This window comes from Aspergillus fumigatus, chromosome 2 (assembly GCF_000002655.1).
Source record: "Aspergillus fumigatus Af293 chromosome 2, whole genome shotgun sequence".
In the NCBI taxonomy this organism is placed as follows: domain Eukaryota; kingdom Fungi; phylum Ascomycota; class Eurotiomycetes; order Eurotiales; family Aspergillaceae; genus Aspergillus; species Aspergillus fumigatus.
In genome coordinates this window covers 179,695-193,320 of record NC_007195.1, presented here as the reverse complement: position 1 = coordinate 193,320, position 13,626 = coordinate 179,695, and the positions used below count along the sequence as shown (strand labels likewise).

At 51.3% G+C, this 13,626-nt stretch overlaps 4 protein-coding genes across 4 annotated transcripts; 1 reads left to right on the top strand and 3 right to left on the bottom strand.

Moving 5' to 3' along the window:
- Positions 1–1,014: 1,014 nt before the first annotated feature.
- Positions 1,015–2,639, bottom strand: AFUA_2G00840 (putative MFS transporter; the record flags this gene model as incomplete). The annotated part of the gene is made up of 3 exons (XM_744128.1): positions 1,015–2,273; positions 2,320–2,382; positions 2,429–2,639. 3 exons carry the CDS (start codon positions 2,637–2,639, stop codon positions 1,015–1,017), a joined length of 1,533 nt encoding a protein of 510 aa, XP_749221.1.
- Positions 2,640–5,506: 2,867 nt separating this feature from the next.
- AFUA_2G00830 (SDR family NAD(P)-dependent oxidoreductase) lies at positions 5,507–7,744 on the bottom strand (the record flags this gene model as incomplete). Its single annotated transcript, XM_744127.1, has 4 exons — positions 5,507–5,809; positions 6,221–6,411; positions 6,810–7,338; positions 7,385–7,744. The coding sequence occupies 4 exons, from the start codon at positions 7,742–7,744 to the stop codon at positions 5,507–5,509; spliced, it is 1,383 nt and encodes a 460-aa protein (XP_749220.1).
- Positions 7,745–8,058: 314 nt separating this feature from the next.
- AFUA_2G00820 (SGNH/GDSL hydrolase family protein) lies at positions 8,059–9,948 on the top strand. Its single transcript, XM_744126.2, has 4 exons — positions 8,059–8,491; positions 8,536–8,972; positions 9,022–9,132; positions 9,186–9,948. Exons 1-4 carry the CDS (start codon positions 8,303–8,305, stop codon positions 9,772–9,774), a joined length of 1,326 nt encoding a protein of 441 aa, XP_749219.1. The 5' UTR covers positions 8,059–8,302; the 3' UTR covers positions 9,775–9,948.
- A 185-nt stretch (positions 9,949–10,133) lies between these two features.
- On the bottom strand, positions 10,134–12,298 carry AFUA_2G00810 (purine-nucleoside phosphorylase). The gene is made up of 2 exons (XM_744125.2): positions 11,665–12,298; positions 10,134–11,618 (listed from the first exon to the last, which is right to left on the bottom strand). The coding sequence occupies exons 1-2, from the start codon at positions 11,803–11,805 to the stop codon at positions 10,548–10,550; spliced, it is 1,212 nt and encodes a 403-aa protein (XP_749218.1). The 5' UTR covers positions 11,806–12,298; the 3' UTR covers positions 10,134–10,547.
- Positions 12,299–13,626: the final 1,328 nt, after the last annotated feature.

Sequence of the window (13,626 nt, the reverse complement as noted above, 5' to 3'; positions counted from 1 at the left end):
ATGAAAAGACAGCTGGGGGGGGATAGTTTCTGTTGTGAGTGCTCAAAGGGGAAAGGGCAGAAGGAAGCTGTATCAACTACACGAACATGGCCGACTAAGGACCGGTTGCGTATGACGATTAATTCTCACAATCTCGATGCCGATAGTAATCTCTTTAAGCCAGATAGTCGTCGGCCATCCAATAATGACAATTGTCCGTCCCATCCACACCATCCGCCGAGTGTGACGTACAGAGTAGATAATAAAACCAAAACCAAACCACAAATACCTATAATCTGGATAGGACCTGTCAGAGACTCTGTATTCTTACTAGGTCATACTTACTAAATCAAAACTAGCATACGATATCGTAGTAAGGTCTGCGTCAGATCAGAGCTCAGCTCATGAGGGGGGCCTGTTCCGCCCATCGATGTCATCGATATACCAGGTTCGAACTCCAAATCACAGTATATGACTCTCGCTATCCAACTCCAGGGCAATATCTTTGAGCAGCAATAATGGCCAAGGATGGAGAGTCGGAGGGCCTGTTCGAGGAAGCCTTGCAAACAACAGTTTTGGAAAACATTCTGCCTTGCTTACTTCAAGTTCGGGGCCGCATTCCGTCCTTCCTCACTTTCCTTGGAAGACACTCATCAGTTGAGACAGTTCTCTCTCTTCGGTAAGTTGTTTGTCGATGATGACATTTGTCGTTCGAGTTTCCTTCATCTCTTTGATGTCCAGTTAGTTGTACGGGACATCTTGGGTGACATCGTCATGTCGTTCTCCAAGCTTACGGACTACCCCACACTAGTGGCGCATAGAAGTGTAAAGCTGCAGATCTGGGGTAAGATGCTCATTGTCAAGACGAGGATTTGTATGACTGCACGTAACTCCATCCAACATCCAAGTAAACGTTACACCGCAGATACGAGTTTTGGGGGGGGGGGGGGGTTGGTTCATCACCAACTCCCCTGGTCGTTCACACGACAACCGCAACAAAATAGTCATATCATCGTATCTCATAACCTTCAGCCATCACAAAAACCACCGAAACTCCCTCGCCTTCGGCCCATCCCGCAGTCTCTCCGTCGGCACCTCCTGCGCCCGCAAACGCACCCCATCCCTCCGGTTCCTCCGCTTATTGTCAAACCACATATAACACCCCAGCAAGGCCGCCAGACACGCCCCCGTAGCGCCAAACGCAGCAACCGTCACCAGCGCGGGCATGTACTTGGGCTTATCGCGCGCACGAAACACATTACTACTGACCAGCCCCATGAGATTCGCCAACGGCACCCCGGTACTCGTCAGCAGCACGCGGCGGCTCTCATCCGCCACATTGTTGTTGTACCAGGTGCTCAGCAGGACGGAAGGCGCGGACGTGCCCCAGGTCATCATGAAGGTGGCGAAGTAGGCGAGGCGGATCTGCGCGTGGACGTCGTCGATGGAGGCGTAGATGATGAAGCCGGTGAATGTTAACAGAAACCCGAGGACGATGAATGGGGAGCGGAGGCGTACGGCGTCCGACGAGAATGCCAGGACGAGGAGCATGACAGCGCCGGTGACGTTGGGGGCGACGGTGTAGAGATTCGTTTTGACGGTCGAGTAGCCCAGGCGCTGGACGATCTGCGGAAGGAAGAGCGCGACGCCTTGGATGGGAACGCCGAGGCAGATTTCGATGCACAGGAAGACGTAGGTGGTAGGATGCTTAAAGATAACCAAGGCGTCGCGGAGGTGGAACTTGTCGTTGACGATGGCGCTGGAGTCGACCTGGATGCGGTGGAGGGCGAGGGCTTTCTCGTCTTCGGAGAGGAATTTCGCCTCGGCGACGCTGCGCGGGAGGTACCAGAAGGCGAAGATGGAGAAGAGCACGGTGGCGCCGCCTTCGATGATAAAGAGATAGCGCCAGTTGGGGATGGAGGAGCCCTCGATCTGGAAGACGCCGAAGGCGATCAGGCCCGAGAAGGCGTTGGCGATGTTGGAGGCGGCATAGAAGATAGCCAGCCGGCGGGCGAGCTCGCCGCGTCGGTAGAATGTGGTCAGGTAGTAGATGACGAGTGGGAAGAAGGGGGCTTCACACATGCCCAGGAACCAGCGAAGAGCGAAAATGCCCCCAAAGTTCTTGGTTGACGCCGAGAGCAGGGTGAAAGAGCCAAAGCAGAACATGAGGATGGGCAGGACGCGCGCCGGACTGTAGCGTTTACCAAGCATCGCACCGGGGGGCGCAAAAATCACGTACGGAATAAAGAAGATGGATAGCAGCAGGTTGTATTCGTTGGGTTTGAAGTTGAGGTCTATACGGTCATTATTCGATCTCTTGACGGACAAATGTGGACTTACCCTTGCTCATTCCATCTGTCTCTGCGTTTCCCAGATTTCCCTTGTCCAGCGCGTTGAAGAGATCTGATTCATCATTATTACCATCCCCATCGAAGCGGACAAGACTCACACATCACAGCAAGAACAGGAAGTAATCGCAGGTCAAACCGACGACAGAGAGCCCGTTCAGCCTTGTGATCGACGACACGCACTACATCCTCCACCACTCCGGGCGCAGAGCCATAATTCTTCAGATTGTCACCGTTCTCATGGATCGACTCATTTGCAGTGGATGCTTTTGTATCGTCTCTATTTGTGTCGGACATTATCTTCGACGCCATGATCCTATCGAGAGTGACGAAGTCCAGGACAGATGTTGGAAGATATATACCACTCGACGGAAGGGATACACCGACTCTTTCGAGGGGGATGTCAATCAAGGAAATGGCATGCAAGGGCAGTCGACATATATCTGCACCATTGAATCATCGCGCTTATCATTCTGCTGATCCAAAGGCAGAGTATCATCAACTGTTCGATGTGAAGATAAGCAGATAGCCATGGTGACACGGATCCTTGAAGATGTAACCCCCACGCTCTTTCTCCGCATTTTCCTCTGAAGAAATGATCAATCATTCGTTGGATAGCACCTAGATGAGGGGAAGATGGATGGTTGGACGAAAGCGGCGATCCTCCGTGAGATGAGGTTGCATCCGTGGGGGAGGTCTCTTTATAGCTGTAGCACTTGGCCAGAGCTTTGAAATATAGATGTTGCCTTTGCTTTATCGCTCTGTCTTACTAGTCCTTGTTCTGAGTAGTTGACCCCTTCCTGTATTAGCTAGTTTATGTTAAATGAGGCGACGCTGCTTTAGTTTTCGATAATGGAGAAGTATGCTTGCGATCCTGCAAGCCGCGTCAATCCAGGTATATGCGCAGGAGTATACAACTTCGAAACGAAACCGCCTAAGAGATAGAGTAACGGCAGAGCTACATTAACTTATAGTGGAGTAGTAAAGTCTCATCCCATCAACTAGAAAATATACAACAGGAGGAGCAGGAGGTGGATTCATAAACCTAATCGTTCATCGGCTATGTAATACTTTCTTGCAGTTGTAGATTGGCTGTCACAGTCCATTGGAGCTTGAATCAACCACTTTAGGTTGATTTTAGCACCTTGGAAGTGATTTGGGCACTAGAACCAGAAGATACTCTATCATCATTCTCTCTTTTCCAAACATTCCTCTCTTGAAAATGCAGCAGTACGGGTCGCCAGAGCACCTGACATCATTTAACTGATTCAGCAGTGAGGCTGGTTAGACAATTAGCTAGGTCTCCTGCATGGCTCATACGTCTACTATATCCTATATCCGTTCTGCAGTGCAGCCATCCTCACTGATCGCCCAAGCCTTCCCTTGAGCCGATCTCACTTTGGCCAGATATTATTTTGTTTCGCCGTCTCATCTGTTCTGATTGAATTTAGAGTTGTAGACCGGGTGAGACATACGTATACTTTATCTAACAATTCAGAGAACACCTGTTAAAAGTAGAGCTAAAAGGCAGCACATCTAATAGCACATAGAGAAATAAAGCATGCATGGTGGATCAAGGTCTCCCTGACTATGCGGCAGTGAATATGTTAATAATGTAAGTGTCACTATTACCAAAGATTATACAGGTGCAAATTCATGAAGCTAAAACTTTGCAAAGATTGCAGTTGATATTTGTACAAATAGTATGCATCTTCATGATGTGTGTATGCTAGGGCAGGGTGATGTTATCTTTATGATCTATAAAACTACCTGCATGTCGAAGTAAAGCACACCCTAAATCATAGTTTGGGTTTGTACAGAATGCTAGTACAAAGTACATGCAGACATATATACTCTTTCATGGTCTAAAGATATTCTGTGCAAAAGAATGCATAACGCTTGCACCTTGGTACGATGTGCCTTCGCAGTACATACCATTGGGCCCTTAATTTAGTAACTATACCTTCGTCGCCCCTGTCGTCATGTCACCTGTGATACTGAGTCTTATTTTGCGAGTATTAGATATTCAAAGTCACACTAAAGTCAAAGTCTTCTTAAGATAATAGCTGGAGGGTGTTGATTTTACGACTGTCAACTCATGCCTAGGGTTAGTCTGTGTATATACCGACAGCCCATACATGTCACTAGCTTATCGTCAGAGACATAAGCAGGACATTGTTAATAGCCAATGCCTGCCTATGGGTTGATCTCGGATGCACTTGCAACTATACGCTATCAGTGAGACTTTGATGACAGCTCGCGACATCTAGAGTCATACCATAAAAGCTAACTATTCCTGACATAGGAGCTGTAGAGCTCTCACTGCACTGTGCATATGCACCGCAATTAGTACACACACGAGACAAAGTCGAGATTCTCGACATGGCGCTATGGAAGCATACTGGTGTAGAAACATTGTTCCGGGTCCACGGAATGACTTTGATGACTGCATACCCTCGATCCCCAATGGGCATAGAGTTGAGTGACTGAGCCGCTAAAATCACTGCCAACCCTCATTGAACTACAGTGGTTCGGGTTCGGGTTCGGTCCGTAGCGCAGAGATTTGTGTGGAATTCGGTTTTCCTACTCCCAACCCGATTCGAACTGTGTTCTCGGTTGTGGTGACGCTATTTCACTTGGTGATTACTGATTGCGATACTGCTAGATGCTCTAGTGTCTAGTCTATCTAGATATGGACTATCGTTTATAATGGCTGGTGGTGGCTGAGATATAAGGGACAATCATCCCTATGATTGTCAGGGTAGGTATGAAAATGGTGGGGATACAACACCTGCTAAAAGGCTCTTGGCCTTGCTGGCCTATTACAAGTCGCCAGGGCAATCCAAATTAACCCACGCCCTTCAAGACTGCTCGGAGTGGTAGTACATTCTCCGGGTTTCTCAGCTTTCTAAGCTGCTGTGGGCCGCAGTCTTTAGTCGCCTTTTTTGCACATCTTGAACCTGCATTTCAAATCTCTCCTTTTACAGAGTGGGTATTATATCTCAAAGCAGCTCTGCTCTCATTCCCCTTGTTGAAGCCTTGAAATTCATTGTCGGTGTCCCGTCTGATATATCATTCATTGCAACTGTGCCAACGTAGATTCTGATAACCGGTTCTACGGATGGCTTTGGCCTCGAGGCTGCCCGTCAACTGGTTCAGCGGAGTCACACCGTCTATCTTCATGCGCGTAACCAAGAGCGCGCAGCGGATGCCAAGGCAAAATGCCCTGGTGCTGCCGGCGTGCTGATTGCAGACTTGTCGAGCATGGCAGAGACCCGCAAACTGGCCGAGGAGGCCAAGGTGCCACCGACAAGCTGAACGATGGTGTCGAGACATACGTCATGCTGGCCGAAGGTGATTATGATCAAAGTCTCACCGGGGCCTATTTTGAACCCAAAAGGAAGACCGGTGAACCTCTTGACGTGACAAGGGACGAAAATTTGCAGGAGGTCGTCGTCAAAGCTTGCGAGGAGGTCACCGGTCTTAGGTTACCTCAGTAGCTTATGTTTGGCATATCGGCACCATTCCTGATTGGCGTGCATCTTCTGGCGCATATATTCCATCATACTAGAGCTCGTCGACGTTCTCAATACCTAGGCCGGGCTCTCACCGAACTAGCTTCAATGATCTCCTGGATGGAGGCGGATGTCCCAATCTCTGCTTTGTTTGTCCATCATCTCAGAGTTTGCCTCTTGCAGCATAGCTTTGCCGCGGCGCATGCGCTTTAGTATAATACGTAGCTTAACTCGGAGGCCTATCTAAGAAATTGTCGCCCTAAATCCACAGTAGATTAGTAGTCTTGTTAGTAGGACAGGTGCTTTCCAGGCCTTAGCGGAGCGTTGGCTCTGGCATAGCGTCCCGTTGCTATCGCCCTTACATACTTATAAAAAAACCGTGGCAACCGCAGTACATAGTGTGCCAGTTATTCTCGCTCGAGTATTCGGGCATTCACCGTGAGCAAGGAGAGAACCAGCACATATGAACCCTCCCGCATAATGACGAGCAGCGTCTGGCAAGGATAGAGCACACCCACAACCATAACAACCCCTTATCATATCGGCATCTGATGCTGATGGTTTCAAGTCTGTGAAGCCTCAGAGTGACGATACTGATTGGTGTCGACTTTGGCTGCAGCTCTCTCCTGTCTGGGAGGTTAGATAGAGTATGCCTACATGAGCTCCACACTAAGATTTAGTTATGCATCTTTCACGGTAGTTGCTTCATTAGCTATTCTTTGCCGCTAGGCCCCATATTATACTACAAGCATCTCACTTCCGTTTCATAAGCAAGAATTCATGCATACCAATTAGATAGACTGTAGAAGTTTACACTTTCCTGATATACCACAGCACATATACAGCAGAGTGGGATTCAGCAGGACATTCTTGTCGATCAGTATGATAAATCAGCAATCAGGTCCATCTAAACTAACGGACAGCATAATTCAACTGTTACTGGCATCTCTTCTCCGCTTAGCCTCACTCTGAATCCACTCCTCCGCTCTCCCCTTCCACGTGTCTTCCCATCGCGACAACGCAGGCCGATCCTCAACCACATCGTCACTCGCCCACTGCATCCTCGCTTGATCTAAAGCCCTGTCTGTCTCATTATCGGGACAGACAATGTAAGACGACCCCTTCTCCATTCCCTTGACCAACTCCTCCGCAACCTGGCTCGGAAACCACGCCCCTTCCATCTTCTTGAGGCTACTCTCGTCCGTAGGCCCGACGTTTCCCATAAGACCAGTCCATGTCCATCCGGGAATCAGCAAGTGCACCGAGATATGCGCCGTAGCGGGATCGGACCGCAGATCATGCGCGAGATGCTCGGTTAAATTCTTGATGGCCGCCTTGGAGGCGTTGTAGGCCGGGTTGGCGGCCCCAGGCGGGTTCGTGATGCCTTGCTTGGAGCCGGTGATGACGATGGATTTGGGAGTTGGCGATGAGGCAGTCATCAGCGGAAGGAGCGTTTCAAGCCCGTTCAGCGGGCCGAAGACGTTGGTGTCGAATGTCTAGCTCGTCAGCTATAGCTGGGCATGAGCGGATCAAATAAATCACCTTCTTCCAGTACTCGGCATCGGCCCATGGCTTTAGTCGTCCTGCCAGGCCACTCTGCGCTTTGTATGATTTTCCGGCATTGAGGACAATAAGATCGAGGTCGTGGAATGTCGAGCGGATCTGCTTTGCGATGTCCTTCCAGGCGTCCCGGTTGCCGACGTCGATAGTGTAGATCTCTGTTTTCAAGGAGGGGTCGAGAGCAGACAGCTCATTTCTGGCATTTTCCAGATTGGCAGTGTCGACATCGAGGAGCGCCAGGTGCATGCCTTTGGTGCGGCATACTCTGGCGATGGCGAAGCCGATGCCGGATGCTGCGCCGGTGATGAGGGCAGATTTCTGGGATTGGAAGATGGCAGCCATTGTGTAGCTCTTTGATGGAATCTGGCAGAAGACATCAGGGACAGAAGGTTCCTGATGTGCGGTTATATGTGCTCATCCTGCACCCCGCATCGTCATCCACGGAAATAACGGAGTTAGCCTCGTTGCCCTTGGACCGTGGCAGATGATCTTCAGAACCATATCCGAGTCTAAACGAGAGGTCTATCTGGACAATTCTCTAGGAGTGAGTAGACTCCTATCTCAAAGGTGAAGAATGCTTGAGCAGGAGGAGGTTCACTCGGTGCACAATCAGATCAGGATATCCTCAGCCAAGCTTCGTATGACCCCGGATCAACGGTTGAATGGGAATTGCGGGGGATTGGATGCGTCATCATCCTGCATGGATAAATTATTGCCGATTCTTCATCCTGCAGGCCGAGCCCATTTTAGCCGTTTAGCCTGTGAAGCAATCAGGGGACAATCCGGGGTAACGGAGTATTTCTTGACCATGAGTCTCTATTAAACGAGCTCCTCCTCGATGCAAGGCCATCCTTGCTGCACGAGAAAGTTGGTTGAAGCTGGCTGAACCTGAGGCGCAAAATGGCTTCAATCCTGTGTAGGGCAGTAGCTGCTCTTCTTCTACTTCTCCAATTCAGCACCGTCTGGTCACTTCCCCTAGATATCTCCCTCGCCGGCGATGCGGGTTCAAGTCGTAAATCTCACTGGGTGGATATATGGACGACCATGCCGCAGCTTGTCGAGCCCTACAATCTGCCTCCCGCCCCATACGTGAGTCGATCATGATCCGCAATGACCCCATCTAACGCGATTAGAACTCATCGACCTCGATTTTCAACAATTCCACCATCCGTCAGACCATCCACGTCACGCTCGATGCAGACAGCATCCGCCTGCGGCTCTCGAATGCGTTTGGGCTGAGCGATCTGGCAATTACCAGCGTCGCGATTGGCCTACCAGTCGATCAAAAGACAGGAACCAGCGCTCTCGAACCAGGATCAAGCAAAAAAGTCCTCTTCAGCGGCAACGAAGAGATCACCATTCCGAACGGAGCACTGGCCGTTTCAGACCCGATCGATTTCCCTGTCACCGCGCAGTCGACTCTTCTGATCGACATCTACCTCGCTCAGGGCCAGCAAGGCAACGCCATCACCGGACATCCGGGAAGCAGAACGACCTCCTGGCTGTCCTTTGGGAACTACGTCGGGGCGAACAATCTGACCGATCCGTCGGTGATGAGCGTGGATCACTGGTGGGATCCCACATGGAAGTATACTACAGACCCAGCTAATGCAGCACAGGTACTTCATCAGCACTGTCGAAGCGCCTTTGCCTCCCAACGCTCGCAGCTTCGCCATCATCGGCGACAGCATCACCGACGGCAGGGGGAGCGATACAAACGGCAACAACCGGTGCGTTCTGCCTTTCGCACAAAAAGTCCCTATTGCCCTAGCTAATGATGCAGATGGCCCGATCTCCTCCTCGCGCGAATGCAAAAATACCGCCCAACCTCCTCCATCGCCCTCCTCAACCAAGCCGCCGGCGGCAACCGCATCCTCGCCGACGGGCTAGGCCCCAACGTCCTCAGCCGGCTTGACCGCGATGTCCTCGCGCACTCGGGCGTGCGCTACGCCATGATCTTCGAGGGGGTGAATGACATCGGCGTGGCGAGCGCTGACCCCGCAGCCCAGCAGCGCATCGGGGATGAACTGCTGGTGGCGTTCAGGCAGATCGCGACGAGGGTGCAGGCGGCTGGGATACCGATCTTCGGGGCGACGATCACGCCGTTTGGGACGCCGGTGGGGTCGAACTATACGCAGCCGTATTCGAGCGATGAGCGGGAGAAGACGAGGCAGCGGGTGAATGACTTCATTCGCAGCAGTGGGGTTTTCGATGCGGTGCTGGATTTTGATAAGGTATTGAGAGATCCGAGGGCGCCGGGGGTGTTGGCTGAGGAGTTTGATTCGGGAGATCATTTGCATCCGAATGTTAGGGGGTATCAGGCGCTGGCGGATCACTTTCCCTTGGAGGTTTTTGATCGCTTTCATTGGTAGTGAGCGTGTTGTTCATTGATCAAGGTGATATAGATCTAGCAGCTATGCGATTATCGCCGTTGTGGTACAAAGACAGATCCATTGTAGTGGCTATCCCATCCCTTGGGCGAGGTAAAGACTGGGCCTACGCCGTTGTTCAGTGCCAAGTTGACCAGGGTGTTCCCTGTTCCTGTTAAATTTGCCCAGCCTATCCAGGTCATCAGGGATCACTCACCGTAGAGTTTGTAGCCAGGAACAACTCGAAGAGGTCATTATACCCGTCGTATACTAGCCTGACCTAAAACCCCTAGTCGGTTATTCAATCCCTACCGCTGCGGGGAAGTTGCGGAGAAATCCATGAATATACCGCATACTGATGACGAAAGGATCCAGGATACGGATGCATTATCTCTAGTCTCCCGTCGACTGCGCGGAGCTGATCAGAGTGAACATCGCTCCGTGCCCAAGAAGGTAAGAATCGGCAGCCGGGGAGGACCGGCTGAGGAGTTTGCTGATATCAATTGACGGGGTTCATTCATAGATATAAGCTGGATTCATCCGGCTAGTAGATTTCAGATATTTTTCAAGAGCACTACGCTCTCTTTCATGTTTGTACCCATCATGCAGACTATGCGTGGCTTGGGATCAACTGCGCTTCCACAAATGGTACAGTAGCCTTGACATTATACGCGCTTTCAGAGTACAGCTAACAACAACCGCTGGGGGGAAGGAGTTGCCCAATAGGGTTGCTTCCCATGTAACATAAGTCTCCATGATATACATACAAGACGAGCCTACAACCGTCTTCCACGCTTAGCCACTCCTCTCTTCCGCAGAGCATTCGCCTCCTTCCGGGCAATCGTCCTCCCCGGCCCAAAATCCGGCCTCCCCCCCAGCGTCCCAAACTCATCGCCAATATAACTACTAGGCTTGACCCCGGCCGTAAACGTCTTGTTCCAACCGTCCATGATGCCCTGCACAACCTTGATCCCCGCAAGGTAGATATTCTGTATCGCAGGCCCAAACGCGCCCTGGTCCGCATACAGCAGATTCTCAATCGCCGACTGACCCGGATACGGCCGATCAAAGTCAGACGCCGTGCGCATGATGATAATCCGGGAGAAGTCCACGCGGTTGTGCGACGCCGCGCGCAGCAGCGCCTCGAGCGTCGCGTTGTCCTCCTGCGCGGTGCTGCAGTACACGCCCGTCCCGTTCGTCAGAACACGGATGGTATTGTCGAAGACGTCGTCAAGGATCGTCCCGCTGAAGTAGACGTCGCTGGTCGAGACGTCGCACTCCACGACGGAAGGGGTCTGCGTGCCCGCTGCGTAGGTGCCATTGTTGGTGACGTACTTGGCGCGGTAGGCCTTGGCGGTGTCGGAGTCGGCCAGCTGCGCCGCGCGGGCGAAGGAGGCCGCTAGCGAGCGCAGCTCGGCGTTGACTTCGAAGACCTCGGTGCCGTAGATGCTCCCCGGGTATTGGTCGGGTGCGTAGGCTCCCTGCGGGATGTAGGGGGATGTGTAGTTCGGTCCGAGGTCGCGGATGTCGATCTCGTACTGCAGAGCGACTTGCACGGCATAGCGGGCGAAGGTGACGCTGCCGATGGTGGCGACCTTGGGGTTGATGCCGGCGATGCCTGCGATCAGGAAGTAGGTGTGCGTGAGGTCGAAGAGGGGGGAGAAGGCGATCGAGGAGACGGTGACGGCTGCGTTGATCTCTCCTTCGCCGGTGATGAGCTGGCAGATGCTGTAGTCGGCAGTGCAGTAGACGTCGGGATACACAGGCGAAGCACCAGGCACGGTGACGTTGTGCGCGAGGAGATCAAATTCAGGAATGTTCCACCAGACAGCGGCTTCGGGTTTGAACTGTGGCGGTGAGTCGCTGTCATCCTTGCAGCCAGGATCGACATACCATAGAGACGATGAACACCTTGGGTGTGATCCTGTGAGGATGATGCTGGCCTACTGGCGCTGGCGCTGGCTTAGGAACTGCTGATGCCAGCACACAGCCAGGGAGCAGCAGTCCGGCTGCAATTGACTTGACCAGATGCATTCTGAGGCCGTCTACCGTTCTGAGCTTTGTGCATTCACTCTATCGTGCTGCACTCCGGACCAACCTGTCACGGCATCCAACGTGGTTATATAGCGGCAAATTCTGCAGGGGAAATTGCGCGATATGAGCCTTTGATGGATTCTAGGACCAGCAGGGTGGATCCGATTCCGCTATCGCGACTTTTTCAGAGAGATCGGCATTGATAGCGGGTGCCATTAGTCAAGATGGCTCCATTCTGTCGTGCTTTTGGGTCGGATCGTCCGTGGTATCGCCGTCTAGAGTGCTTATCTTCGTATCAGTCAGCCGGGTTTTCATTTGGCCTTTCACAGAGTGGAATACGGCACTCGCCGGTAGGCGAACAGCTTTATCATGACTGGAGATAGATAGACCTACCGACAAGATACCAGGGCGGGAACTTATCTTGGTTTTCATGTTTCTAGAAGGTGCTTAAGTTATCTTGGCTCCAAGAGTGAGTTACTCCGATGATAATGACTTATTTTCCCCATCTTGCACCAGTCGGAGCAAATCCATGCCCAGGTGTATGCTGATCTCATGCAGATGACTATAGCAAGCTCTAGGCGATGCCCGGTAAAGAATTTCTGCTCTATACGTAGATTAGATTTGTTAATCCTCGCCTGGAGTAGATCATTAACATCATTCTTAACCATATGAAGCAGATGACCTACAGGGATATTTTAATGCGCCAGAAGTTCTCACTGATAAGGACTCTTAGCTGATTCCCTATGTCTGGCTGCGCAAACGTGACCCTGAACTGCATCTCAATTACACCGCAAGAGCGCCATTAGGAAGAGTACACCAGGTGTTGCAGTTGGGCGCCAGACCCATCTGAATGGGAAGTGCCCGGTCAATGTGGGTTGACAAGAAGTGGGAGCTGTTAGACCCAGCTGACTAAGATGAGTATGAGAGACTTGCCGACGATCCTGAAGGGCCGATTGAGGGTTGTACACTTCACAATGTGGGTTAGATGACTGTGCATTATGACAGTGTCTTGGTAAGCAAGTATAACTACATGCGCGAAGGCCTGGCGTGGGATAGTGGACACCGTCCGCCTCCGTTCGCCCTCTGTTAATACGGCCATATCTGTGTCAAGCTTGACTCGAGTACTTATTGAACAAAACCCGGTCCTGAGCTTTGTGTTTGATGATTCATACCCGAAGACTTGTTTGAGGAGAAGCTGAGTATACAAAACATAGGAATGGAGCCTCAGAAGCTGTGCTCTTTGCTGATGTACCCTTCCACGTTAGTGACCACCAGTAGCATCTATGCTCGTGCTCGTTGTAAGGAGAAACCAATCGAGGGTGATGATAAGAGCAATGTGCCGTCTGTCTTCTTTGCCGATAGGAATTGCAGAGAGAAGGATGCAGTTACTTCGGCCCTCTTCTGCTGGCGAGTGATTTTGTCAATTTTCCGATGTCCTGGAGAAGACACTGCCTCAGGAGTGTCACCGTCATAACACGAATAGACGATAGCTCACACCAGTGCTGGACGAGTTTATCCACAAGTGGGACTATACAATTGAGTGCAGAAACCGCCAGCCTTAGCTCTCCTTTATTGCAAACAACGGATTCTTCGTGACTATTATCTGATGGACCTCGGCTTGTATCCGACGTTGTCGTTAGTCTCGGCCATAAGCTCTATAACGGCTTCGTCTACGGTCTTCAATTGGCGCATTAACCTACTCCTACATAATTAGTCCGGCAGACTTCTTGTCATCAGATACCTTAATCCGTCGGCCTTTTCTGAATACGGGGTAATTCCTCGCAGACAGGAGCGCAGGCAATCTATGTGAGGATGGAATTA